The 25,301-nt window shown below is 48.8% G+C and overlaps 2 protein-coding genes across 5 annotated transcripts in view; both read left to right on the forward strand.

Moving 5' to 3' along the window:
- Positions 1 to 759, forward strand: part of LOC102926303 (tetratricopeptide repeat protein 41-like) — a 61,248-nt gene extending 60,489 nt beyond the window's left edge. For all 3 annotated transcript variants that reach the window (XM_042263384.2, XM_076554558.1, XM_076554557.1), the window contains exon 16: positions 89 to 759. In XM_042263384.2, the coding sequence (XP_042119318.1) occupies positions 89 to 731 (643 nt within the window). In that variant the 3' untranslated portion in view covers positions 732 to 759. The remainder of the gene's footprint in view (positions 1 to 88) is intronic.
- Positions 760 to 3,477: 2,718 nt separating this feature from the next.
- Positions 3,478 to 25,301, forward strand: part of Nt5dc3 (5'-nucleotidase domain containing 3) — a 59,901-nt gene continuing 38,077 nt past the window's right edge. Inside the window, exon 1 of one of the 2 annotated variants that reach the window (XM_076554568.1) lies at positions 3,478 to 3,759. In XM_076554568.1, coding sequence (XP_076410683.1) covers positions 3,567 to 3,759 — 193 coding nt within the window. In that variant the 5' untranslated portion in view covers positions 3,478 to 3,566. Of the gene's footprint in view, positions 3,760 to 4,230; positions 4,298 to 25,301 lie in introns of those variants that run through there. The other variant, XM_006979862.4, reaches the window with a different exon arrangement.

Here is a 25,301-nt window from a genome sequence, read left to right on the forward strand (position 1 = left end):
GTGAGTTTCTGTTGCCTGTCTCAGAAAGTAGACTTTGTGATTTTCTGTGTGAACACACAGGCACTTGACACGTTCTGGTCTTTTGCAGCCTTCTAAGGGAAATCCAGAGGTTCCGGGGCAGGAGGTTTTGGCCTCAAGGCATGAGCCAGCTACACTCCGAAGGTTCTAAGAATGGCTTTTTGTTATGGGAAAACTTGTCTAAATTAAACTTCTGCAGCGCCCAGAGTTCGGACACGGTGAACACTGCAATGTGTATGAATGCAAGTAAGCTGCAGGGAGCTAAAAGCGCAGAGCCGGTGCCGCCTCCGGTGTCAGATAAACCCAAATGTTTTCCTGGCAAAGGAAGGAAGACTTTGATTCCAATTCTGTCTGCTGGGGAAAAGACCCAAATATGGAATGGTCCAAGGAAGCAAGCGCCAAGGAAAAAGAACTATTCCACCAAGACGTTGTCCGTGGGTGAAAAGAAGGGCTTAGTCAAACTTTCAAAGCAAAGAGTTTTCTCTGCCAAATGTGAGAGTGGAGACGGGCTAATCACCGCGATTTACCGCCGGCCCCCGAGAGCGCCTCTGAGTGCAAACAATCCCTGGCAATCCATATCTGAGCTTGTATCAGAAAAATGGCTTTTCCACACCCCACAGTACAGCTTTACTCCCCAGAAATATGTTTTCCCAAGAAGATCTCAAATAGAAACAAAATGGTTGAGGATCTCAGATGAAACCAATAATGAATAAAAACCATTTTGGGCTCTTTTGTATTTAAGTTTTTCTCAGTCTTTTTGAAGTTTTATGTGTGTGTTTGTGGGACATGTGTGTACATGTTTGTGTGTAGGTCAGAAGTCAATGTCGATGTTTTCCTCAATCGCTTTCCCCCTTATTTTTTATTTTTTTCTCTATGTAACAGCCCTGGTTGTCCTGGAACTCACTCTGTAGACCAGGCTGGCCTTGAACTCAGAGATTCTCCTGCCTCTGCCTCCCAAGTGCTGGGATTAAAGGGATTAAAGGCGTGCACCACCACCTCCCAGCCCCCCTTATTTTTTGAGACAAGGTCTCACTGAACCTAGAGCTCACTGGTTCTACTAGACCGGCTAGTCAGTGAGCGCCAGGGATGATGAGGTCACAGGGACAGGCTGTCACGCCTGGCTTTTTATGGCGGTCCTTGTGTGTGACAGGAAGCTCTTTACAGACTAAGCTAGCTCCCTAGCATCTATTTTGGATTCTTTCATTGGATATTTTCTTTTAAACACTTAGGAGTGGTCATTATCCAGGTCTGGGGATTCAATTTTCTTAGTCCCTTATAATGTTATGTCTGATTTTAGTTAAAAAGAGCAGGTTTTTAAGTGATCCACATTTCTCTCCAGCAGGCCAATTGCTGTCAGGTGACATCTGCCATCACGCCATGATGGAGGCCGTGAGCTATCTGTACAGGTCACTTGATTTAAGGTCCACTCACCTGGGGTCTTCCCATGCGTCCATCCAGGGAATACTGCAGTGAGTTTCTGTTGCCTGTCTCAGAAAGTAGACTTTGTGATTATCTGATTATCTTGATCCCATAGTCCTATATGCCTTTTTTATTTTTTATTTTATTTTTTATTTTTTTTTTTTGGTTTTTCGAGACAGGGTTTCTCTGTGTAGCTTTGAACCTTTCCTGGATCTTGCTCTGTAGACCAGGCTGGCCTCGAACTCACAAAGATCTGCCTGGCTCAATATATATATATATATATATATATATGGAATCTTATCAATTTTAACTTTATTTTTACATTGCTAGAGTTTATCTATTTTGAGTTAAAAATTTTTTCATCTAAGCAAATTGATGATTGTTATCACCAAAACTTTTTATTAATACATTAAGAAAAAATAGGAATTGAAATGTTCTCAAGTCATAAAGTAAGCTTTATGTATCAGAGCCCATGGATTTGATACTACATCTATTTGAACATTTTGTTACCCTCCGTTTTATCAGTGATTTGTAAAACATTAACCTGTAATAGTTAAGGATGACTTTCCAGCTACCCTTATCCCTACCACTCAACAAAATTATTCCTAGAAAACTCACAGAAGAGGGGACTCAGCTATGTGACTTGACCTCTGCTGTGTCCCAGTTTTGTTAGGTATAAAATTAGAGATATGGTGCTTATCTTTCAAGATAGTTAAGAAAATTGTATGAGATAAAATACACTGGACATCTTCCCGCTGATGGTTTTATTATCAGTCACGAACTAGCTTAGGCGTCATCTTCTTCCACGAAACAGCTGACTCTTCCAGCCCACAATTTAAGAATCACGACTGTGCCTCACCTATTTCACATACGCCAGCTATTTCCCCAATTTACCTCCCACTCGGTGGTCACCATGGGGTAGTTTGGGAATTCCTTGGGGCCCAGTGCTTCTCAGGCAGGTCTTGGGTGGATGATAGTCAGTCCCGCAGGAGTCCTGTCTGACTCAGTGCACACAGAAATGGCGCCCGGTGGGGCGGCTGCTGTTTATTGGCTTTTAGTGGAGCTACAAGGCATGGAACAAGTGCAGTTAGCAGGTGAGCTGAGCAGGCACCAGCGTGCTGCGAGCGTGGGCGGGAGCCTGATAATCATGTCCAGAGGACCTGTCTGGAGGTGGGAATCCGGCTTTCCAGAGGCAGTGCACCGAAAGGGAAATCTGAATGTGCTTTATACCTATTAGAATCTTCAGGGGGTGGGATCTTGCAGGCGATTTTAGACCTTGTGTGGGACCTCGGCCCAGCTACCCTTTAAAGGGCAGGTTTGGATGGACTTCAGGACCGTCTCAGACTGGCACCCGAGATCCAGCAGATACCCGCAGAAGCCACTGACGCGGAGTGAGGTCACCTTCCAGAGGCTGGGACCAGGGCAGGGGTGTGTAGGGAGCACACTGTCAGAGCAACCACAATCGGGGGCCGCCACGGAGGGCAAGAGGAAGGTAGCGCGGAGTCCTGCGGGCGGCGACAGCGTCGGAGACGAATCATCCTAGTCCATGTGGCCTCAAGAACCACTCCCCCCGCCACCCCCACGCCTCGCGGGGTCAGGAAGTGACCGCAGCCGACCGGGCACCTAAGGCCCCGCCCCACCTCGTTTCTCCAAGGCTTCTCCGCCTCTGACTTAACCCAGCCCCGGTCCCACCCCATTTCCCCAGGCCCCGCCCTGACTCCGCCTCCGACCCGGTCAAGGACGGTCCCACTCAGTCTCTATAGGACGCAGTCCTGACTCAGTCCAGCCAGGCCCCGCCCCTGACTCCGCCCCCGACTCGGTCAAGGACGGTCCCGCTCAGTCTCTATAGGCCGCAGTCCTGACTCCGCCCAGCCAGGCCCCGCCCCTGACTCCGCCCTAGTCCCCACCCACCCCACCGCCCCAAGCTCCGCCTCTGACCCCGCCTCCCACTCCCGTCTAGATCCCGCCCACACCCCCAGGCCTCGCCTCCGACCCCGCCCAGGCCCCGCCCCTCGGAGGCTGGCGCTCGGGTCGCGAGGCCGCTGGCTCAGACACAGGAGTCACCGCCGGCTCGCGTCCCGGAGCCTCCCCGCGCTGGCTGTCCGCGCCTCTGGCTGCTTGGCGGCGGCATGGCCACAGTGGCCGCGGTGGCCCGCGGGGCCGGGGCGAGGGCGGCGGCGGGGCTGCGGGGCGGCAGCGGGGCTGCGGCTCGGGGACGGCCGCGTGCGAGCTGCGCTCGGCGCCTGTGCACTGCCCCGGCCGCCGTGGACATGAAACGCTACCTGTGGGAGCGCTACCACGAGGCGAAGAGGAGCACGGACGGTGAGTGCGCGCCCCAGCCTGCGCCGCCACCCGGGGACGCTCGGTCCCCGCACCCTACCTCTGCCGCGCGGCTCCCTCCCGCGGAGAAGGCGAGTCCCAAACTTCCTAACTCTTGCTTCCCTTGCCCCTGCCCGGGAAAGCTGTTTTCACACCGGGAGATGGTTGAGCCAGGAGTGTGCATCGGAAGTGCTCTGGGTCGCCGCAAGGTCCAAGGGCGTCAGTCGGAAGACGTAACTCCAAACACCGTTAGGTGTTGTCATTCACCCTAGGAAGGATAGTGGCAGCCCAGCCAGCTGCCGCGCTGCCCTGGACAGGCTTCGGCGCAGGCGGCTGGGTCAGGAGGCTGAGCCGGTTTTCTTTGTGCAGGATGGAGTAGGGTGAAATGCTCTGTTTGGAGTGGGGGTGGCGGTCTGGCTATCCACGGCCCTCTGCGAGGAGGAGAGGAGTACTTGTGGCCAGGTGAATAGAGGAGAATGAGCTTGGCTCCTCCAGGAAGCGGGGAGGAACGGAGAGAGGAGCCAGACTGCACCAGTGTCAGGTATTGATACTGTCCCTGAATCTCCCATAGCCTCCAGAGGAGGGTTCGCGTCCAATATGTTGTGGATTGCAAAGGCGAGACTCGGGTGCAAGGAAGTCAGTCGCCTGACCCAAGACTGGTTTTGACCCAGGGTCGGGAATCCATTGTCCTGTCTGTTGCTTTCTGCTTCTTCCCTGAGGTCAACTGTTTAACCTGGAGTAAAGGGGCGGTGAGCCGTATGCACCTGAAGCTATCAGAGGAGACTCGGGATTTAATATCGATTCTTTCCGGGGGAGGGGGAGGCGGTTGGGGAGAAGGGCACGACGGGATGGGGGTGGGGATTTGGTGAGGGCACCTTTGGTGGGATTTTTAAGATCCTTTTGCATCTTTTGGCCAGAGTGTCAGTTCAAGTGAAACAAACCCACTTGGAATAATTTTCACGGCACATTCCGAGGTGTCAGCAATGTAGACGTCTGGAATAGTGGTCTATTGTTTTTGGCTTTCTTTTGCCAAGAGTTGGATTTCGAAGCTGTTTTGTGGTGTGGTAGAAAGAAGATTTGCTTTAGAGATGTTGGGGATTACAGACCTTAGAGATAGAAGAAATAGAGAAGATTATCTAGGCGGACATTTTTGGCCAGGCAAGTTCTTTGAGATGGGCTGTGTAGCCCAGGCTGGCCTTAAAGCCACCAGTCTCCTGCATTATCCTCCCAGGTGGGAGCTGCCATTCCTGGCAAATTTGTTCTTTTCTCCCCGCCGCCTCCCACCCTCTGCTTCTCCTCCTTTGGGATGCTCAGCAGATCATGGCCACTGTAAAGGGTGGAGGAAGTGACTTAGACCCCTCACCCGCCATCCTTTACCGAGTCTCCTGCTTAGGGCAGTCCTATGCCTGGCCTTGAACGAGTTACCTAATCTCTCAGCTTCAGTTTCTCCTCGTAAATGAAGCCACAAGCTAAATAATGCCTCCAGTGTTACAGGTGTGCAGGGACTTCAGGTACACAGTGTACAGGTCCCCTCACTATGGATACACAGTGTACAGGTCCTCTCACTATGGATACACGGTGTACAGGTCCCCTCACTATGGATACACAGTGTACAGGTCCTCTCACTATGGATACACGGTGTACAGGTCCTCTCACTGTGGATACACGGTGTACAGGTCCCCTCACTGTGGATACACGGTGTACAGGTCCCCTCACTATGGATACAGGGTGTACAGGTCCTCTCACTATGGATACACGGTGTACAGGTCCCCTCACTATGGATACACGGTGTACAGGTCCCCTCACTATGGGTACAGGGTGTACAGGTCCCCTCACTGTGGATACATGGTGTACAGGTCCTCTCACTATGGATACACTGTGTACAGGTCCCCTCACTGTGGATACACGGTGTACAGGTCCCCTCACTATGGATACAGGGTGTACAGGTCCTCTCACTATGGGTACATGGTGTACAGGTCCCCTCACTATGGGTACATGGTGTACAGGTCCCCTCACTATGGATACACGGTGTACAGGTCCCCTCACTGTGGATACACTGTGTACAGGTCCCCTCACTGTGGATACACGGTGTACAGGTCCCCTCACTATGGATACAGGGTGTACAGGTCCTCTCACTGTGGATACAGGGTGTACAGGTCCCCTCACTGTGGATACATGGTGTACAGGTCCTCTCACTGTGGATACATGGTGTACAGGTCCTCTCACTGTGGATACAGAGTGTACAGGTCCCCTCACTGTGGGTACAGGGTATACAGGTCCCCTCACTATGGATACAGGGTGTACGGGTCCTCTCACTGTGGGTACACGGTGTACAGGTCCTCTCACTGTGGGTACATGGTGTACAGGTCCCCTCACTGTGGGTACATGGTGTACAGGTCCTCTCACTATGGGTACATGGTATGCAGGTCTCCTCACTATGGGTAGACAGTGTGCAGGTCTCCTTTCTGTGACACAACACATTCACAAATAGTTCCCATGTTGCCCCTGAAAACGCAGGGACTTTTAAGTTTGGCTCTGACTTCTTAGTCTCTTTTGAGTGCTCACCTTCCCTACCCTCCTCCAGCCGATGTCTGTGACCTTTCAGTGAGCATGTGTTAAGTACCCAGCAGCGGCTTTTAAGGTTGCTGATTCTCAGGTTCTTGAGTCTGGGCCATGGGGTTCCATATCTGTTTACCTGCCTGCCTGTCCCCAGCTGTGGACCAGCCTGACATGGATGTGGAGTCCGGGAGGGAGAAGTGACAGCCACAGACAGCAGAGCAGATGAGGACTGACTGGGGATACAGGAGTCCCTCCCTCTCCTCAGTTATCCCCTCGGGATAAAGTGGTTTTACTTTCCCATTTCCTGATTCTGACAAAAGAATTTTATTTTCTGGTCACTTGATCCCTTTCATTAATTCAAACTGTTCCTTCAGGTACAATCACTTCTAACGCCTGCCAGGCAAGGAAGGGCTGTGGCTGTAGGCTTTGTTTTAATACATTCTTTCCCAGTCTTTTCTTTGCATTTTAACTGAAATTTGTAAAATGCTTTTTTTTTTTTCCAGGTCAGTTTTGGATATACAGAGAAACCTGTAGTTTCTATAAAGTCCACAGCTTTTTTCCATTCCTAGCCTGTCTTCTCTTCCTTCCCTTCTCCTCCCCTCCTTTCTTTTTCTATACCTAACAACCATTTTCTGTGCTGGGATCCCATCCAGGACTGCACACTACATTTAGTTGTCTCGTTCGGCTCTGTTGACTCGCACGGTTTACCAGACTTGCTTGTTTTTCTGTGACAGCGACAGTTTTCAGTACTGGTCACATTTTAAAGCATCCCGATGGAATTTATTCCTGTTTTTGTTTAAACTGGAGACTTGGAATCTGGTACTGCTTTCTTTGTCCATCTGGTACTCACCGTCCCCACCTCTGTACTGTTTTAGCATCCCGTCTGGAAGTCAGCTCAAAAAGTTCTTTGTATCTTTAGGACATGAAATGTCACACCATAAACCCTGGCAAGAATCTAGATGCTGGAGGGGAAATGGTCTTCAGCAGGGTGCAGAGGGTGCAGCTTTGCCCCTAGGGACACTTGGTTAAGTCTAGAGACCATTTTATTTCTCTCACTGTGGGTAGGGGCAGTGCTGCTGGCCTGTGGTGGGTAGAGACCAGTACAATATTTTCATAATAAAGAGCTATGTGGCTTTGAGTATCAGTAGTGCTGGGCTCAAGATCCCTGTACTAGACTTCTGAGAAACCACTGGTGTGCCAAGGGCTGGATGTATTTCTGTGAGGTTTGTTCCTGTTGTCTGTGTATTGTATTTCGTCTTCTCTGTGTGTGCTTCAGGGGATTGGTCTGTTTTCTTGTCTCCAGAACAGAGGCAGTCTTCCCCAGAGGGGTAACTCCAGCTTTGGATTTGGGTAACTTGTGGGTGTGTTGTTATTTTCCTTCCTTCCTTCCTTCCTTCCTTCCTTCCTTCCTTCCTTCCTTCCTTCCTTCCTTCCTTCCTTCCTTTTCCCTCCCTCCCTCCCTCCCTCCCTTCATCCTCCCTCCCTCCCTCCCTCCCTCCCTCCCTCCCTCCCTCCCTCCCTCCCTCCCTCCCTCCCTTCCTAAGGAGTTAATGGGGAGCTGGGTTGATTAGAATACATACCCTCCACGCCTCCCTCCCTCCCTCCCTCTCTTCAAATCCATAGCGGAAGAAGATAAACCGTGGAAGCAAAGCTGGGGATTACTGTGAAGTGTTGGGAGCTTTATTCAGAGAATTGGAAAGGTTTATTCCAAGTTCTGGGTTGAAAGAATTGGATAATCCATCAGAAATTAGGTATTTGTGAGGATGGCAGTCAGTTCAGTTGAGAGTTTCTATGCAAGCATGGGGGGCCTGAGTTCTGACCTCCAGAACCCACATAAAAGCCGGGCATGGTGGCACCAGCAGCCAGCAGGGGAGACTGTCAGGAGAGTTCCTGGGGCTTGCTGGCCAGACAGGTTTGCTAAAAAACAAAACAAAAAAACCCCAGGGAGCTCCAGGTTCAGTGAGAGACCCTGTCTGAAGGCAGCCAGGCAGAGTGGTAGAGCAGGGTACCTGAAGTCCTCCTCTGGCCTCTGCACTGGTGCACATGGAGCATGCATCCACTGGCATGTGCACACAGACATACACCACACACACACACACACACACACACACACAGACATACACCACACACACACACACACACACACACACACATGTGCACACAGACATACACCACACATACACACACATGCGCGCGCACACACACACGTGCACATGCACACAGACATACACCACACACACGTGCACGTGCACACAGACATACACCATACACACACGTGCACATGCACACACACAATTAGGTGTTTAGCAGGGACTATTTATTGATGCAAGCAGAACGGGTTCGAAATAAACATGAGACACAAAGATAATTCTCACCGTATATAAGATGCCACACAATAAGTAACGACACATGTACATTCCTCAAGGAGCTGCTGCGGGTTAAAGAGATACTCTTGGATAATTGACAAGACTTGCATCTTGTTAGTTTAGACTCCCCATCTCTGGGATTGTGCTTCACCATCGTTTGAGAGATACAGCTGTTGAAATGGAGAAAAAATCCACACGCAAGGTTTTTTTTTTTTTTTTTTTTTTTACAGCTGAGCTTTTCAGTACTAGCTTTAGAAGCACACCAGAGCCTTTAAAAGTCATAAGTTTCCAGGAAAAAAGATGCCGATATTTTGTTTCCTGAATAAATTTGCTCTTGAAGCCCCATTTTTGAATAGCTCTATTTTGGGGGTTCTGTACTTTGGAATTTATAATAATTTGTTTAGTAAGAATGCATGTTACTAATACTGGATGCATTGTCCAAGCAGAAATGTGCTTTCTTATGCAGACAGGAATGGCAGAATATGAAGTCAGGAGCCCATAAGAATCTGGAGAATCTTTATAATCTATCCTAGATAAATAGGCACATTTGCACTATTAAATTACACTTAATTACACTTGGCAATTGTACACACATGAGCCATTGTGTGATGTCACTGGTTTCCTGGATCATCTCACCCCATTTCCCAGTGCCGGTTTGGTTTTCTGTTGCTCTGAACATGTAAGAAGACACACACCATGGATGAGAGCGGCCAGCAGAGCTCAGCATAGGGGCTGTTTGCTGATTGAGTTTGTACCTAACTGGGTTGTGGATGTTGGATCCAACCCAGGGCTTTGTTCATGTTACGGAAGCATTCTGCCAAGTGGGCTACTTCTCCAGCCCAGGACTGTTTGTAGACAAGCTTCTCAAATGATCAGTGCCACCAAGGCTGAGAAGCACTGATTTGTTTATTTATTTATCCACTCATCTATCTATCTCTGTATCTATCTCTGTATCTATCTCTGTATCTATCTATCTATCTGTATCTATCTATCTATCTATCTATCTATCTATCTATCTATCTATCTATCTATCTATCTATCTATCTATTGTTAGCCTTGGCTGTCCTGGAACAACTCACTCTGTAGACCAGGCTGGCCTTGAACTCAGAGATCTCCCTGCCTCTGCCTCTGGAGTGTTGGGATTGCAGGTGTGCACCACTACCACCTGAAGTACTGATTTTAAAAATTTAATTCTTTTGTCTTCAAAGGCTGTTAACTGAATTGCCATTTAATCTCCCTTAACATTTTATCCTCTTCTCTACACTTCTCAGGATGCATTCCTTAGTGAAAGAAACAAATTCACTCCATAGATCTATGCTCTCAACTGAGTCCCATTCTCAACCCTAATCCCATGTAGATCATTCAGCTACCTTCACAGTAATTTCAGAGACTTGGCCCTCAGCGGCAAAAGCCAGGCTACAGATGTATCATTCAGTTGAAGAGATGGTTCAGTGGTTAAAGAGCTTGCTATGCAAAGCATGAGGACAGGAGTTTGGATCCCCAAACCCACTGCAAAGGCAGGGAGTGTAGGAAGACTCACAATTCCAAGAAAGTGGAGATGGGTTTCTTAGAGCCATATAGCATAAGCCATCCTCAAACTCATGATCTTCCTGCCTTAGCCTCCTAAGTGTTGGGATTACAGTCCTTTCCCACCATGTTAGGCTCAGGTTACAGACAGATGCTAATCAAGGGTGATTTTTAAACACAGTAATGCTGTAGATTACGTGTCTGCCCATGAGGCTGAAGTCAAGAGTGATAAACCAAAATGGGGGGAGGTGTTGGTTAGTAGTGGGGCTGGAGAGCCCAGGGAGTATGAGGCTGAGAAGCACAGGGAGGGGGGGGGTGAGACTGGAGAGCACAGTGGGGTGAGGCTGGAGAGCACAGGGTGAGGCTGGAGAGCAGGGGAGGTCAGGCTGGAGAGCAGGGGAGGTGAGGCTGGAGAGCAGGGGAGGTGAAGCTGGAGAGCAGAGGAGGGTGAGGCTAGAGAGCAGGGGAGGTGAGGCTGGAGATCACAGGGTGAGGGTGAAATTGGAGAGAGGGGTGAGACTGTAGAGCGGTGTGTGTGTGTGTGTGTGTGTGTGTGTGTGTGTGTGTGTGTGAGAGAGAGAGAGAGAGAGAGAGAGAGAGAGAGAGAGAGAGAGGAGGGAGGGAGGGAGGGAGGGAGAGAGAGAGAGAGAGAGAGAGAGAGAGAGAGAGAGAGAGAGAGAGAGAGAGAGAGAGAGAGAGAGAGCGCTTTTATTTCCTAGCAGGACGTAGGATGTGGGTGGTTTTCTGCTGTCTTTTACAAGTTGCACAATGCTTTCTTGAGAAGTGGTCCTTTGTTAGGTGGATATTGTTGGTGGTCTCTGGTCTAGAAATCACAACAGTAACAGGGAAAGGGTTGAGGGACAAACATCCTGCCTGGTAGCTTTCGCACTTCCCAGAGAGAATCTTTCCCTGTAGCAGGTGGGAGGACATAGACAGTCTCCGGGCCTTTGTTGATGGCCCATTTCCTGGCCAGGGGTGTCTGCTTGCCTTCAAGGCTACTAACTCGTGAATGGCTGACTTACAAAGCCATTCTGATGGCTGCTTCACTGCAAAGATGACATTCAGATGTCATCCCTGTGACTGTCCATCTCTCTTGGTCTTGACTGCGAGAGTGTGTGTGTGTGTGTGTGTGTGTGTGTGTGTGTGTGTGTGTGCACACGCTCCTGTGCTCTGCCTGCTTCACAGTGGAGGGAAGTGCCTGGCCCTCGGGAAGCATCCTGTGCTGGTGAGATGCCTCCCAAGGTCAGTGCTGGCTTGCTGGTGCATGGTCAGCCACATCCTCACTGTCCTTTCTGAACTGACCGTATATATTGTAGAGAAAGGGAGGGGGGAAGAGAAGAGTTTCTGAAAGCTTTACAATTTTCCCAAATGTGAAAAGCATGTGTTTAGTTGGTTGAAGAATTCTGCTTCTTCCAGTGTGTCTTCCATGCACCAGCCGGGGCCTAGAAGACCATGCATGGTCTCATTTTATTAAGTACAGCCAGTGCATAGACGGGGTGAGTGGGGGATGGCTGGTTGGGGCCTGGCTTTATAGGAAAACTTCCTAGTTAGTGAGTTGGTCCTGCATAACGTTTTTAAAAAACTTTATTATTATTGTGTGCATGTGTGCCGTCACATGCACGTGGAGGTCAAAGGATGACATTTGGGAATTGGCTCTGTCTTCTACCTCTATGTGGGTTCTGGGTGGTTGAACTCAGGTTGTTCCGGCTTACTCAATGATTGCCTATACCTGCTGAACCTCTCACTGGCCTAGCTCATCTTTTTAAGTTTACAGTGGCTTTGAGGAACTGTTTCATGCGAAGCGAACTGATCAAATATTGACGTAAAACCTGAATACAGGGCTGAGGCTGTGGAGGAATTGGAGGAGTTCTTGCTTAGCATGCACGAAGCCTCGGGTTTGGTACCTAGATCTGTAGAAAACCCAGTGTGGGGCACACGCTTGCGATACCAGCACTCTGGCCAGAAGAGAGTATGGAATGCCCTAGTGAAAGACCCCCGGCTGAGATCTTCCTCCGGGAGAGACCCCAAACCCAAGGAACACACCGAAACCACAGATCAGATGCAAAAGCAAGAGGGTTTATTTAGACCAGGTACCTGGGGCGAAGTCTCTTGGAGGACTTGCGCCCCTTCCTAGGGCAAGGGGGACTTTTTATGGGATCCCAGGGGCAGAGGCGCGGTTACAGAAGCGAGAAGCATAGTTACAGGGTCCCTATTGGTTGTTTCAAAGAAGGCCAGGGTGAACTTGGGGTCGTATGTGTGTGGCTGATTTGGCCTTGTCCAGGCCAGCTGCTTATTCCTCAAGGCCAGGGGGCCAGCCATAAAATATCCTGATTCGACTCAACTGTCTTTCTCCCAAGGCCGCCGACCATAGTTATCTCTCTCAAGGCTGAATGGCTGGCCATAGCTATCTCTGTCAAGGCCGGGTGGCTGGCTATGGCTGTGAACTCCTGTTTTTCTGATTCCTTCAGAATGGTGTTTCTTAGGCTAAGTTATAGGGGGGGGGACGCATTTTATTGGCCCAAAGCCCCATGTCCTCATAATGGAGTGGGGGTCTTTCACTAGGACGGTAGTTATAGGTGGTTGTGAGCCTCCTTGTGGGTTTAGGAATTGAACCTGGGTCCTCTGGATGCGTAGCAAGTTACTCTTAACTGCTGAGCCATCTCTCCAGCCCCTCTTTTGTGTTTACTTTTTTGAGTAATATATGTGAGTAGCGCATTTAATAGCAGAGTTTATCACTTTTACCCATTTAGGACTCATTGATTTAGTGCTTTTAAAAGATTTATTTTTATTTTATATGTATCCGTTTGCCTGCCTGTATGTACGTGCACTATGTGTGTGCCTGGTGCTGACTGAGGCCACAAGAAGGCATGGCTTCTTTTTATAGAAAATGATTTTCCAAAATAAAAAAGCGTAGGATATCAGCATAGTTTCATAGTTTGGCAAGTTTCTGTGATGTGCCGATTAATACAAGAGTTCTGGGTTTTCCGGTTGATTCGGCGTTTAGTCTGTTGCAGTACAGACGTCACACAGCCTCTGGAAATGCCACCATATGCCGAGGGCGAGGGTGAAGGCAGCAGCCAGCGCCTGTATTTGGCTCCTGTTCCTGAATCGTAGTCTGCACATTGCAGGGTATACGTTTTTGCTCTCACAGCTCTGGAGCAGGTTCCTGGGCTGAAGCCAAGCTGGTAGCTAGCAAGGCTGCCTCTTCCTCTTCTGGCTCAGGGGAAGAGTGTACCCCTGCCCTTCCAGCTTCTAGAAGCTTCTGGTGTTCTTCCCCACCCCGCCCCCGCTTTGGTTTTTCAAGTCAGGGTTTCTCTGTGTATCCCTGGCTGTCCTGGAAGTCGCTCTGTAGACCAGGCTGGCCTCGAACTCACAGAGATCCGCCTGCCTCTGCCTCCTGAGTGCTGGGATGGAAGGCGTGCGCCATCACCGCCCAGGAGGTTCTGGTGATCTTTGCAATCCCTTCCGTTTTCACAATGGAAGGTAATGGCTGACTGAAGCCTCCTCACACCTCACTGCCTGGCTCCTGCCTGGCTTCCATCTCCACACCCAAGGACCCTGCAATTACTTACGTTAGGGCCCGCCTGGGTAGCCAAGGATGCTCTCTTTATGTCTGAAGTGCGGCCCTACCCTCTCCCCTTTTTGAGTCATGGGCTCTAGGGATCACAGTGGGAAGACTTTAATTAGCCATTGTTTTGTCTGCTACAACTCAGTGTTAGGAGAAGTTTTTGAGGCAGGACAGAAAGATGGAAAATCTTGGGCCTGAAGAGGAAAGTAGTCCCTCCACCCAGGAGTTGGACACCTTTGGCCAGCAGCAAGGTCAGAAGAGTTCCAGCACAGGCTAAGGCCTTTCACCGTGTCTGCAAACCTGCAGCTCTCTAGGAGACTCACTAGAAATGCTGTTTACAGTAAAAAGTGCCTCCTGAACCCTTTGTACCATTGCTCCGGCCCTTGATTTTCCCCTCCAGCTTCTGATTCCACCCCAGGCTTCTCCAGAGCCGCTTCACTTACAAGAGAGATGGGGTTTCTCATATCAACTATGATGTTTTCAAGCATACTCTACCTGTTCAGCGGTTTTCTAGGTCTGGACCTGCCTGTGTGCATGGCTCTCTGACCACGTGAGCCGAGCCTTAAAGGGCCAGGCTACCTGTGGCGGCGATCGCCTGGACAGGAAGGGGCGGTTGCACACAGTGAGCATACAGGTTGGCCAGAGAAAGTGCTGCAGCATTGGCTCATGCACTATGGCTCCCAGAAAATGTTGCAAAGCGCCTGGCGGTGGTGGCGCACGCCTTTAATCCCAGCACTCGGGAGGCAGAGCCAGGCGGATCTCTGTGAGTTCGAGGCCAGCCTGGTCTCCAAAGTGAGTTCCAGGAAAGGCGCAAAGCTACACAGAGAAACCCTGTCTCGAAAAACCAAACAAACAAACAAACAAACAAACAAACAAAAATTATGAAAGCTTGACCTTAGGCTTTGTTCCAACTAGCTCTTAAAACTGAAATTAACCCATTTATATTATTCTACATTCTGCCATATGGCTTGTTACGTCTCCGTCATACTGTGTGTCTGACTTGCTCTGCATCCTGAGCACCTCAGATACCTCCCAGAGTTCCTCTCTCTCTCCCTGGAAGTCCTGCCTATCCTCTCCTGCCTATCTATTGGCCACTCAGCTCTTTATTAAACCAATAAGAAGGTGCCTTGGCAGAGACACATCTTCACAATGTACAAAAAGGTTATCACACAACAGAGTAGGAAAAAGAATGGATAGATATTTCTAAAGAACCTACTGTGTGGCTGGCATTTGCCCACACTGAGTGGTTTGCTGGCCTGACTCCTGCCTGGATGCCTTATCTTGGTTGCTTTTGGGTCCTCTGCAGATTGGAAATTTGCTTCTTGGAATTCCCATGTTAACTGAGATCATGACTGTGAGGTTCTGCAGTGTGTGGCTTAGGAAAGGCATCATGTTCAGTCCTTTTCTGTCTCTGGACCCTAGTGACAAGCCTGCTGAGTGTTTCATCTTTGGGTATCGTTGGCTCTGTTTTCTTCCAAGAAACTTGGCCCCTTGAAGCTAAGTATCTTTTCTCTTGAGCGGTTAAGTTTACTTTTTATTAAATGACATACCTTAAGATTAAGTTGTCATCAAACCATTACATTTAATCTCATTTCAATGCAGTTGTGTATGGTTTTATTTCTGGAACTTGAGGAAGTGTGATGGATTTCTACGGAGCAGTGGGAATTATAGATATTACAGAGTAATAAGGGACAATTTTAACTTCCAGTGGGAGTAGTATAAATGTCATGTGCATTAGCAATTTTTTTCTAGATGAGTAATTCTATTTGTCATGGGTTGCTTGTCCCTGGAGATGATGCAGAATCCTGGTGGGAAAGCAGAGTTTCTCGTTAGATTAATAGAAGAGATATAAGTGACGTCATCTGCATTGTTCCCCCCTTCCCCCTGCCAAGTGCCAGCCCTTTGTGTCCCTTGTCAGTATGGTATGTGCTGATTTCCTCACCGACAACCTGGGCTTTATAACTAATAACTCTTGCCTCATTCCCTGTGTAGTGCTGGCACATAGGAGGTCTGTAGGTGCTAAAAATCCTGGGGTTAGCAAGTAGGAAAACCAGGTTATAAAAAACACTGCTTATTGGATGACCTCATTTGTAGAACATTCCAGAGATAAGTGTAGGAATCTGACCCCCGAACTCAGCAGGGGCAGAGGGAGAGAGAGCTGCAGCCTCCAGGGTTGAGGGGGTGCTCCTGGTCTCCTTGGACATCCACACTGGCTATGCAGCTTATTGCGCACAATTTGCACCTCAGCAAAGCTATGAAATCAAAGCAGAACTACAGAAAGCCTCTGCCTGGCCTGGTTTGCTTGTTTGGAGGCAAGTACCCGTGCCAGGAGGTGGGCGGGACCATGAGTCAGGCGGCTTGCCTTGGATCAGCCACTGCAGCTGCTGGGGCAGTGTCCTGGAAGGAGCTGGAATTTGTGTGCTTGTCCCTTCAAAGTCATTTCTTAGAAGGGTTGGGATGCACTAGCAGGGATGGTGAGAGAAACAGCCCGCACTCTACAGTATGCTGTGTAGGGTGGTTTTGTCCGGTTGTAATCTAACCCAAGTGTGGTAGTTCGAATGTAGTTGGCCCCCATAATCCCAAGGGGACTATTAGGAGGTGTGGCCTTGTTGAAGTAGGTGGGGCCTTGTTGGAGGAAGTGTGTCACTGTGGAGGTGGGCTTTGAGGTCTCTTTTGCTCCAGCTTTGCTCAGTGTGACACAGAGTCCACTTCCTGTTGCCTTCTGATCAAGATGTAGCCAGCACCGTGTCTGCCTGCACACGGCCATATGGGCTCCCCGCCATGATGGTAATGGACTGAACCTCTGAAACTAAGCAAGCCACCCCAGTTAAATGCTTTTATTTATAAGAGTTGTTGTGGTCATGGTGTCTCTTCACAGCAACAGAAACCCTAACGAAGACACTAAGTGTTCTCTGTCTACACTGGGATGTAGGCTAGACCGAGCTATGTCTTTCAACAGGTTAAATGTATTAAATGCTCCCGGCCCTCTAGTGCTGGAGATTGATCTCAAACCTTATAAACCTTGTAAGTGGTTTGAAGGTGTCCCACTGAGGAGCCACTCTTCTGGCTGGCCACATGCATGTCAACCATGATATTTTGAACTTACCATGGGCTATAGGATGTTATCCTTTTCTAAGCCAAGAACATCTATCTTAAATCTTGTGTTGATTTACAAATATAGAAATATACTGTGGGCCAGACTTGGTGACTCACACCTTTAATCCCAGCATTTGGGAGGAAGAGGCAGGTGGAGTTCTTGGAGTTTGAGGCTAGCCTGGCCTATATTAGTTACAGTTCAGTCAGGGCTACATGGGAAGACCCTGTGTCAAAAAATTAAAAACAAAAATAAAAAATAAAATCTTAAAAATAATTGGGTGTTAATTTCTTTTCTGTTGGCTGTGATAAAATACCGTGACCAAGGCAACTTACAGGAAAAGAATTGATTTTGGGTTAGAGGGAGATGAATCTGTCTTAAAGGGGAGGAAAGAGTTGATTTTGGCTTAGGGGGAGACGAATCTGTCTTAAAGGGGAGGCGTGGCCAAGGCATGGCAGCAGGTGCAAGAAGCCAAGAGATCATATCTCAAGCACAAGCACAAAGTAGAGAGCGGGAACTGGACATGGGGAGAAGCTTTGGGTCTCAAAGCCCACCTCCAGTGACATACTTTCCTTAGCAATTCCTAGCCTCCTAACGCTCTTCAGTTGGCGCCACCGGTTGGGGACCACGTATGCAGATATATGAGCCTGTGGGGGACATTCACATTCAAACCACAACATATTGCATACCACAAAATATGTGACCTGTACTATTAATCTTACATCACCCCTTTTCCCCCTCTGTAGACTGGGCATAGTACTGGAGCCCTGAAGTAAGTGCGGTCCGTGGCCTTGACTTCACGTAGTGCCTCATACACAGTGTAAGTGCACATGATTGCCGCCCACTAGGACAACTGGGTCCTTTGAGCACTGCGAAGATCCACAGAGAGTCGGGTGGTGTATTGGGAAAATGAGAGGCTCCGTCTACTTTTTGTAACTGCTAAAATTCACAAGGGAAAGGGTCTTGTTTCTTCAGCAAGGCCTTTTGAGTTTATATATTCTTTTTCTGCCCTGCCCCCACCCCAGGAAAGAGCCTAAATCTGGCATATGACCAAAATTTAAAAAAATATAGCTAAATAGTTTTGTTTTATTTGTGGTGTTGAGGTCAAGCCCAAGGTCAAACCTTGATGCTAGGCCAACACTGTACCAGTGAGTTCTATTCTCAGGCTCTCTCTGTAGAGTCCAGGCTAGTCTGGAACTCTCGATCCTTCTGCCTTAGCCTCCCAGTGCTGGAATTACAAGCATGCAATACCATGCCTGGCATAACTAAATGATTTATATAAATTTATCCATAAATAAAGTTAAATCATAACATTCCGTCAAGAAAGTGTCCTCGCCCTGTTTCTGGGGTTGTGGCCTCCCGTTCATTTGAACTTGAGAGTTGTCCAGCTCCCCTGTTGGGTCTATCGTATTAGTAACATGCTTTGGGGTCCTGAGCTCAGATGTCTGAGATAAGCATGTGTCCCCAGTTTCTGCCTTATTAAAATCACTGTAACAATATCCATGCATTCATCTTTACCCACATCTCTGAATATTACCCTAGCAGAGATTTCCTGGAAGGTGAGAGAGTGTGTCAAAGGATATGGTGCTCTTGGTGCTGATGGACAGGTACCTTCCAGAAAGTTTGCCAGGCACCAGTTTGTGTTCTGAAACTGCCTGGAGGCAGGTTCTAATCCCCAGCACCAGCACCAGCACCGTCTCTGCCTCCATTGTTACCAAAAGCAGAGTACTTCCGGACAGCACACAGACAACATGAACAATAAGAACACCCTAGAGCAGTGGGTCTCAATCTTCCTAACGCTGCGACCCTTTAACACAGTTCCTCATGCTGTGGTGACCCCCAACCATAACATTACTTTCCTTGTTATTTCATAACTGTACTTTTGCTACTGTTTGAATTATAATGTAAATATCTAATACGCAGGATATCTGAAATGTGACTCCTGGAAAGGGTTGACTCCCCAAAGGGGTCGTGACCCACAGGTTAAGAACCGCTGCCCTAGACTCTGCCGAGAGGAAAATGATGTCTTATTTTATTTCTTTGCTAGGGATCACCTGCTTACCATAGAAAAACATGTATGTCAATCAACTCAGTAGACCATGTGTGTTCTGCCCTTCAGAGAATCCAACTGTTAATTGTTTCCAGAGGGTTTCATTTACCTTTTCAAAGATTGGGGTGGCTGAAATGTTTGTTGATTAGCTGTTTAATTTCTTTGCTGTGGATTTTAAAATCTATCAAGGACATTTCTGTTTTATTTATTTATTTTTGTCTAATATGCCCCTATTTTGTAAATCCGTCGATACTTTGCTTTTCAACATGTTCTTTGGATTTTTAAAAATTTGATACTTGGGAAGTTATGTCCTATTCATAAATTTTTATATCTTTTAATGTTTGAAATGTTTTTCTTTTTAAAACTGACCACATGGCATATGGTTTGCAACATTCTGTGTGAGAAAACCTTCCTCAGCATTCTTTCCATGTAGCATATGTAGAAAGGCAGACTTTGGGCTGGAGAGATGGCTCAGCGGTTAAGAGCACTGGCTGTTCTTCCAGAGGTCCTGAGTTCAATTCCCAGCAACTATGTGGTGGCTCCCAACCATCTATAATGGGATCTGGTATCCTCTTCTGATGTGCAGGCATCCATAAAAAAAATAAATAAATCTTAAAAAAACAAGAAAGGCAGTCTTTGACACAGACTTAACCGTGTGTGGTGGAGTCACAGACCACAGATCACCTATTCTGCTGAAGTCGGTATGGAAGGAAAGTTTAAGATCAGAGGGGTGGGAATACATTTAACGCAGAACAAAAGTTTCAAATTTTAAGGCAGTAAGAATTTTGAGCAGCTGAATATCCTTGAAAAGCAATTAAAAACTTAAGCTGACTTAGTTTAAGCAAGAAAAAAAAAAGTTTTTAAAGAGAAGCGAGTTACAGTGCTTGCCCATGTGCATAGACCCTGGGTTGGATTCTTGGCACCACAGAGACATTTTGCCAGGCAGTGGTGGTGCACGCCAGGAGGATCTCTGTGAGTTCGAGGCCAGCCTGGTCTACAAAGCGAGACCCAGGACAGGCACCAAAAAACTACACAGAGAAACCCTGTCTCGAAACCCCCCCCCCCCCAAAAAAAAGAGAAGGCATTTTATGGGCTAGTGTAAAGCAGGACATTGACGTCACCGGGTCCCTCCCTCTGCTTCTTACCTTGCTCTTTGTTCCTGGTGTCTTCCTAGTTTCTTGGTAGGGATCCCTTGCTCCTCTGGATTTATGCTTTCTTAGGCCCAGACTTGGAAGACAAAACAATGATTCTTCCTTGAAATTACCGAACAGACCCAGAAATGCACCTGCCTGCCAGGATGATTGGCAGGGGAAATACACGACAGTTGTCGGAGGAATGTCCTGTGCCTTCTCGGAACGCCTCACTGGGGTGGGCCGGTCATGTCCTTTCCCCTTGGAGTCAGGACCGGAACCATACTGAGACCTCACGTGGTGTGCTCAGAGGGGCAGGTTTCCCCAAGAGGGCGGTACTGGAGAATGGGAGGCTCTGGTCAGCCGTTTTCACAGACAGGTCAGCCCACCTCCATGTGGTTGCGTGGCCTTCCATGCTCCTGTGTCTTGAGGCATCTCTGTCACATCTGTCACGGGCTGCATTGGAAGTGACGGGTGCCACCTGTTGTGACTTCTCAGGAACTGTTGGGCAGAGCTGACCAGAATCAGGAATGGAAGAGAAAGGGAGGAAATTAGTAACCCCCCTCCCTCCCCTCCTCCGGTTGGAAAGAGGGGCCGACTGGACAGGCACAAGTTTGAGATGGTGAAATCATACTGGCTGAGCACCAAGAGCCAGAGCCCACAGCATTGCTTACCCCCGGCAGCCCTGGGACCCCCATTATTCAAACTCACCTTCCTGGCACATTCCTGCCTGGTTCCTGGAATAATGCCAGGGAGGAGTAATATACTTGCTCATTTCTCTCTTACTGTCTCACTCACGCCCATCATATGTACGTTTATGTGGGTGTTCAAGACATGTATGTGCGTGCTTGCACGTGGAGGCCAGTGTCTTCCTTGATCTTGCTCCCACCTTAAAATTTGAGACAGGGTCTCTCACTGAACCCGGAACACATTGGTTCAGATAGACCAGCCATGGGTTTTAGGGATCCAGTTCTCTCTCTGTCTGCATGCAGTGTTGGGGTTTCGAACACCCACACCGTTGCTTCCAGCTTTTTATGTGAGTGCTGGGGTGGGGGGGGGGCAGTTTTCCTGCTTGAGTGGCAGGTACGTTTACTGAGGGAGACATCTCCCCAGGACCCTCTTGGTCAACTTTTACGGTTCTCTAGGCTGCCTGCCCGATTGCTGAACGCCAGTCCCCTTGCCTTTTGAGTATGTGAGGAAATCCCTTGGTGCAGCTCAGGCCATGGCCTTCTACTTGGCACACTCTCCCCACATTTGCTCTGTGACGGTGACAGCCCTGCCCGACTGATCGCTTTTTATTAATGGAGCGTCATTTAGCGTCTCTGAATACAAAGGGGACAAACGAGGTTGACACAACTGTACTTCCCAAGCTCAGATCTTGATGTAGTTTAAAATAGTTGCGTGAATAGAGGGAGGCTAACGGACTTTTGCTTTTGTTCATGTTCTTTTCTTGTTAGCAGTAAAGACAGAACTTAGTCAAGGAATGATGTTCTGAGGGGGGGCTCTTAAAAAAAGTATTTCAGGGGCTGGAGAGATGGCTCAGAGGTTAAGAGCACTGGCTGCTCCTCCAGAGGTCCTGAGTTCAATTCCCAGCACCCACATGGGGGCTCACAACCATCTGTAATGAGATCTGGCGCCTTCTTCTGGCCTGCAGGGATGCGTGCAGACAGAACGCTGTATACATAATAATAATAATAATAATAATAATAATAATAATAATAATAATAATAAAAAGCAGTTCAGAAGAATGATGCAGCTGCTAAGAGAACCAGGGTGGGACTTTGTCAGAGGTATATAACAGAGGGTGGGAGGTGGCTTGGCCGGTCGGTCAAGGCGGGTGTGCTGCCCAGCCTCATGACCTAAGTTAGGTTCCCGGGGCCCAGGGGCAGAAGAGAGCCAGCCTCCACTTGTGATTCTCTGACCTCCGCGTGGGCACTGTTAGGAGAGGGGAGGAAATGGTGAGGGCTTCGCCATGGATGGACCTGGGACATTGTGTGAAGGACAGGTGCTGGGTGACCTGCTTCGGAGACGTGCTGAAGAGCAGGCCGACTCTGGAGACTGCGCGGAGTGGAGCTGGAGTGGAGGGGGTGGGGTGTTACCGCGTGAGTGTTGCAAGACAGAGCTCTGGAGCTGGATGGTGGTGGTGGGAACCCAGGGGAGAGAATGTACTTGAAGCTACCGAATTGCACTTAAAAATAATGAGGATGATACATTTTGTGACAGGTGTTATTTTATCACCATACAGCAAGAAACCATAAGGCCAAATCAAAACAGAATGCCTACAACTTTTTTTTGAGACAGGTTTCTGCCACCGTGTAGCCCAGGCTGGCCTGCCTTGGTACACTTACCTCAGCTTCCTGAGTGCTGGGATTGCCATAGGCTGTTCCCCAGTGCTTTGTGGAATTGATTAGCAGATAGAGGACCAGAGACCACCCAGTGTGCTGGGGCTGCCCAGTGCCCCACATTGTCTGCTGGGGGACACAGCTTCCAGCTCTTGGTGGCTTGTGGAGCTCTGACGGCCAGCTTCAGAGACGCCTTTCCACTTTCCAGCACCAGTTGTACATGTTGCTGCTCTCTTGTGTGCAAAAGGAGTTCACTTTCTAATCTGCACCCGCCCCTGTTCCTGCTTTGTTCGTTTGTTGTTTTTTGGTTTTGGTTTTTCCAGACAGGGTTTCTCTGTGTAGCTTTGCGCCTTTCCTGGATCTCACTTTGTAGACCAGGCTGGCCTTGAACTCACAGAGATCCGCCTGCCTCTGCCTCCCGAGTGCCGGGATGAAAGGCGTGTGCCACCACTGCTCTGCTTCTGTTTCTACTTTTGCAGAGTTAGTTCCATGACTAGGAGGGACATTGTATTCGTGACATCACATTTTGGTGACATTATTAGGCTTCTGACGCTTCCCCTTGTGCCTGTGTTCATGAGAACATGTGACACAGCCAGGTGTTGAGGTGGTGACACTTAGGTGGTGTCCAGCCCTGGGGAGCCGTGGGCAGCTCTCTCCAGCTGACTTGTGGGGGTTTCCCCGTGCACGGTGACGCCGTTTCAGGTAGTGAAACAGGCTTCCTTGCCAGGCTCTTTGTAAATATAAGCCTTCATTAAAGCAGGCTGTTGGAGCTCCCCACACAAAGGTCACTTGTGAAAGAGGAGCTTTTGGTTCCTTCATAAGCAAGCCTGCCTCACCTACGTCATCTGGATGACCCTGTCACACTCAGAAAATAGCATCACCCGCAGCAGCCCCGGTCACATAGCGGGGATCTTTGGTATTAGACGCCGAGGAGCTTGGCTTCTGCTCTCCGGGATGAGTTCTCATGAACCGTCTGCTTCCTGTTTTCTTCAAATGTCCGTTTATTTGCTCTCCTCAGACCTGCGCCACGTTTGTGACCGAAAGAACCTCTCACCCCCGTCACCCTGAGACCCAAGGCGATTGCCTTGCTTTGCATGGGGGACACTAATGAGAATGTGTCATTTGTTGGGGAGTAGTGCAGATTCAGTCCCATGTGAAGTGTGAGCGTGAGCACGATTGTGCTCATTCCTGCATTCACTGTCGCCGGCCTGGACACCGCGGGGCGTGAAGTGTGGTTTTGAAGTTGGTGGATGTGGGAAGACCATATACCAGGGTTACCATCTAGCTCCCAGGGCTGTAGCTGGGACTCTGCCCCTAGTGGGAGTCTGATCATGTGACTGGTCACTAGGTCTGGGGAGCACCTCTTGATTACCCAGGTGGTCCTGTGGTGAATTCTGTGCTGCTGTTCATAGAAATAAAAATAATAGATGGACTCCATTTGATGTATTTATGTTTCTGTTTTTAAGAATATTGATCGGCTGGGTGTGGCAGGCACATGCACACACACACACACACACACACACACACACACACACACCACTGCACACCCGCAGAGTCAGAGCTAACTTGTAGGAGTAGGCTCTCTCCTTCTGCCGTGTTCCAGGAATCACACACAAGTCTTCAGGGCTTTCGGCAAGTGTTCCTGTCTGCTGAGCCACCTTGCCGGTCCTCCCGTTGATTTTAGAAAAATGTCCACTGTTCACCATAGCAGTCAGATTCCCATGATTTGGGGGAAGGGAGTTAAAACACAGATTCCGGAGGCAGACTTCTCAGGTTAAACGCTAGTCTTCTTGTTGGGTGGTTGTGTGGCCTTCAGGAAATTATGTGATTTCTCTGTGCCTCGATTGAACTCATGTAAGATAGCGATAACAGTATGCATGCACTCCTTGGGCTTGCTGAAAGGATTAAGTGAGGTAAGTCTTTGTGATTGCATACAGGACATGATGATTATTAACTTACTAACTACTGGCTGCCAGCTGCAGCACAGTGGTGTGCACTTGCGATTCCAGCTGTTGGGAGGCTATAGCTAGAAGACCACTTGAGCCCAGAGGTTTGGGACCAGGCTGGGTGACACAGTGAGACTGTTTCACAGAGTTGACAGCTGTTCTGATGGAGTCGGTGCTGGTCCCGAGTCATAGAATCCAGACAGGCTGAATTTTGTGAGGGGGTGTGCTTTTGCCCTTAACTCCAGAAAGCCCCTGCCTCAGCACTTGGTTCCCGTGGAGTCTGATCCAGGAAGTGGGAGAAGGTAAAAGAATACAACCACGTGTCCCTTTAGCATAGGACGGTCTGTGTTTGTCCACGATTAGCGCAATCCAGGGACTGCTAATGGCTGCCCCGATGAGTATTTCCTTTCTGTCTCCTACGATACACTGTTCAGTGTCTGATCTGAGACGCCCCCGAAGACCCTCCAGGGAGCCCCGGAGCCCGAGATCTCACTGGTTAGTTGATTTTTCCAGTCCATTAGACCACAGAGAGATCGTGTGCTTCATCGCAGCATCTCAGCACATCTGACAACTTCGAGAGGCTTTCTGTTTTTTTGTCATTTGGGGTAGGAAATGAAAAAAACAACCCACAAATTCTCCATTATGTTCTGGGAAAGCTATCAACATGGCTGCGGGATGCTGTCTTCAGGCGCGTTCAGACAATCTGAGAATGATGTCGTGAGGTGGAAGCTGGGTGTGGACGTGGCTTATGGAACTACTTACTGCCTGCCGCTCTCCGGCTTTCCAATTTCCTCTTGTGAAATAAAAATCATAGGTGGTGCTAACCCATGGCTAAAGGTGACTTATTTTCTAGGGGGATAAAAATAGGAGAGTATTCCAGCATCATGCAGAAGTAAGGTCACTAGCATTCTCTCTTTCATCCTAAGATCATTTTTTTTTCAGTGCTGGGGATCAAATGGCCAC

Source organism: Peromyscus maniculatus, chromosome 18 (assembly GCF_049852395.1).
Source record: "Peromyscus maniculatus bairdii isolate BWxNUB_F1_BW_parent chromosome 18, HU_Pman_BW_mat_3.1, whole genome shotgun sequence".
Taxonomy (NCBI): Eukaryota; Metazoa; Chordata; class Mammalia; order Rodentia; family Cricetidae; genus Peromyscus; species Peromyscus maniculatus.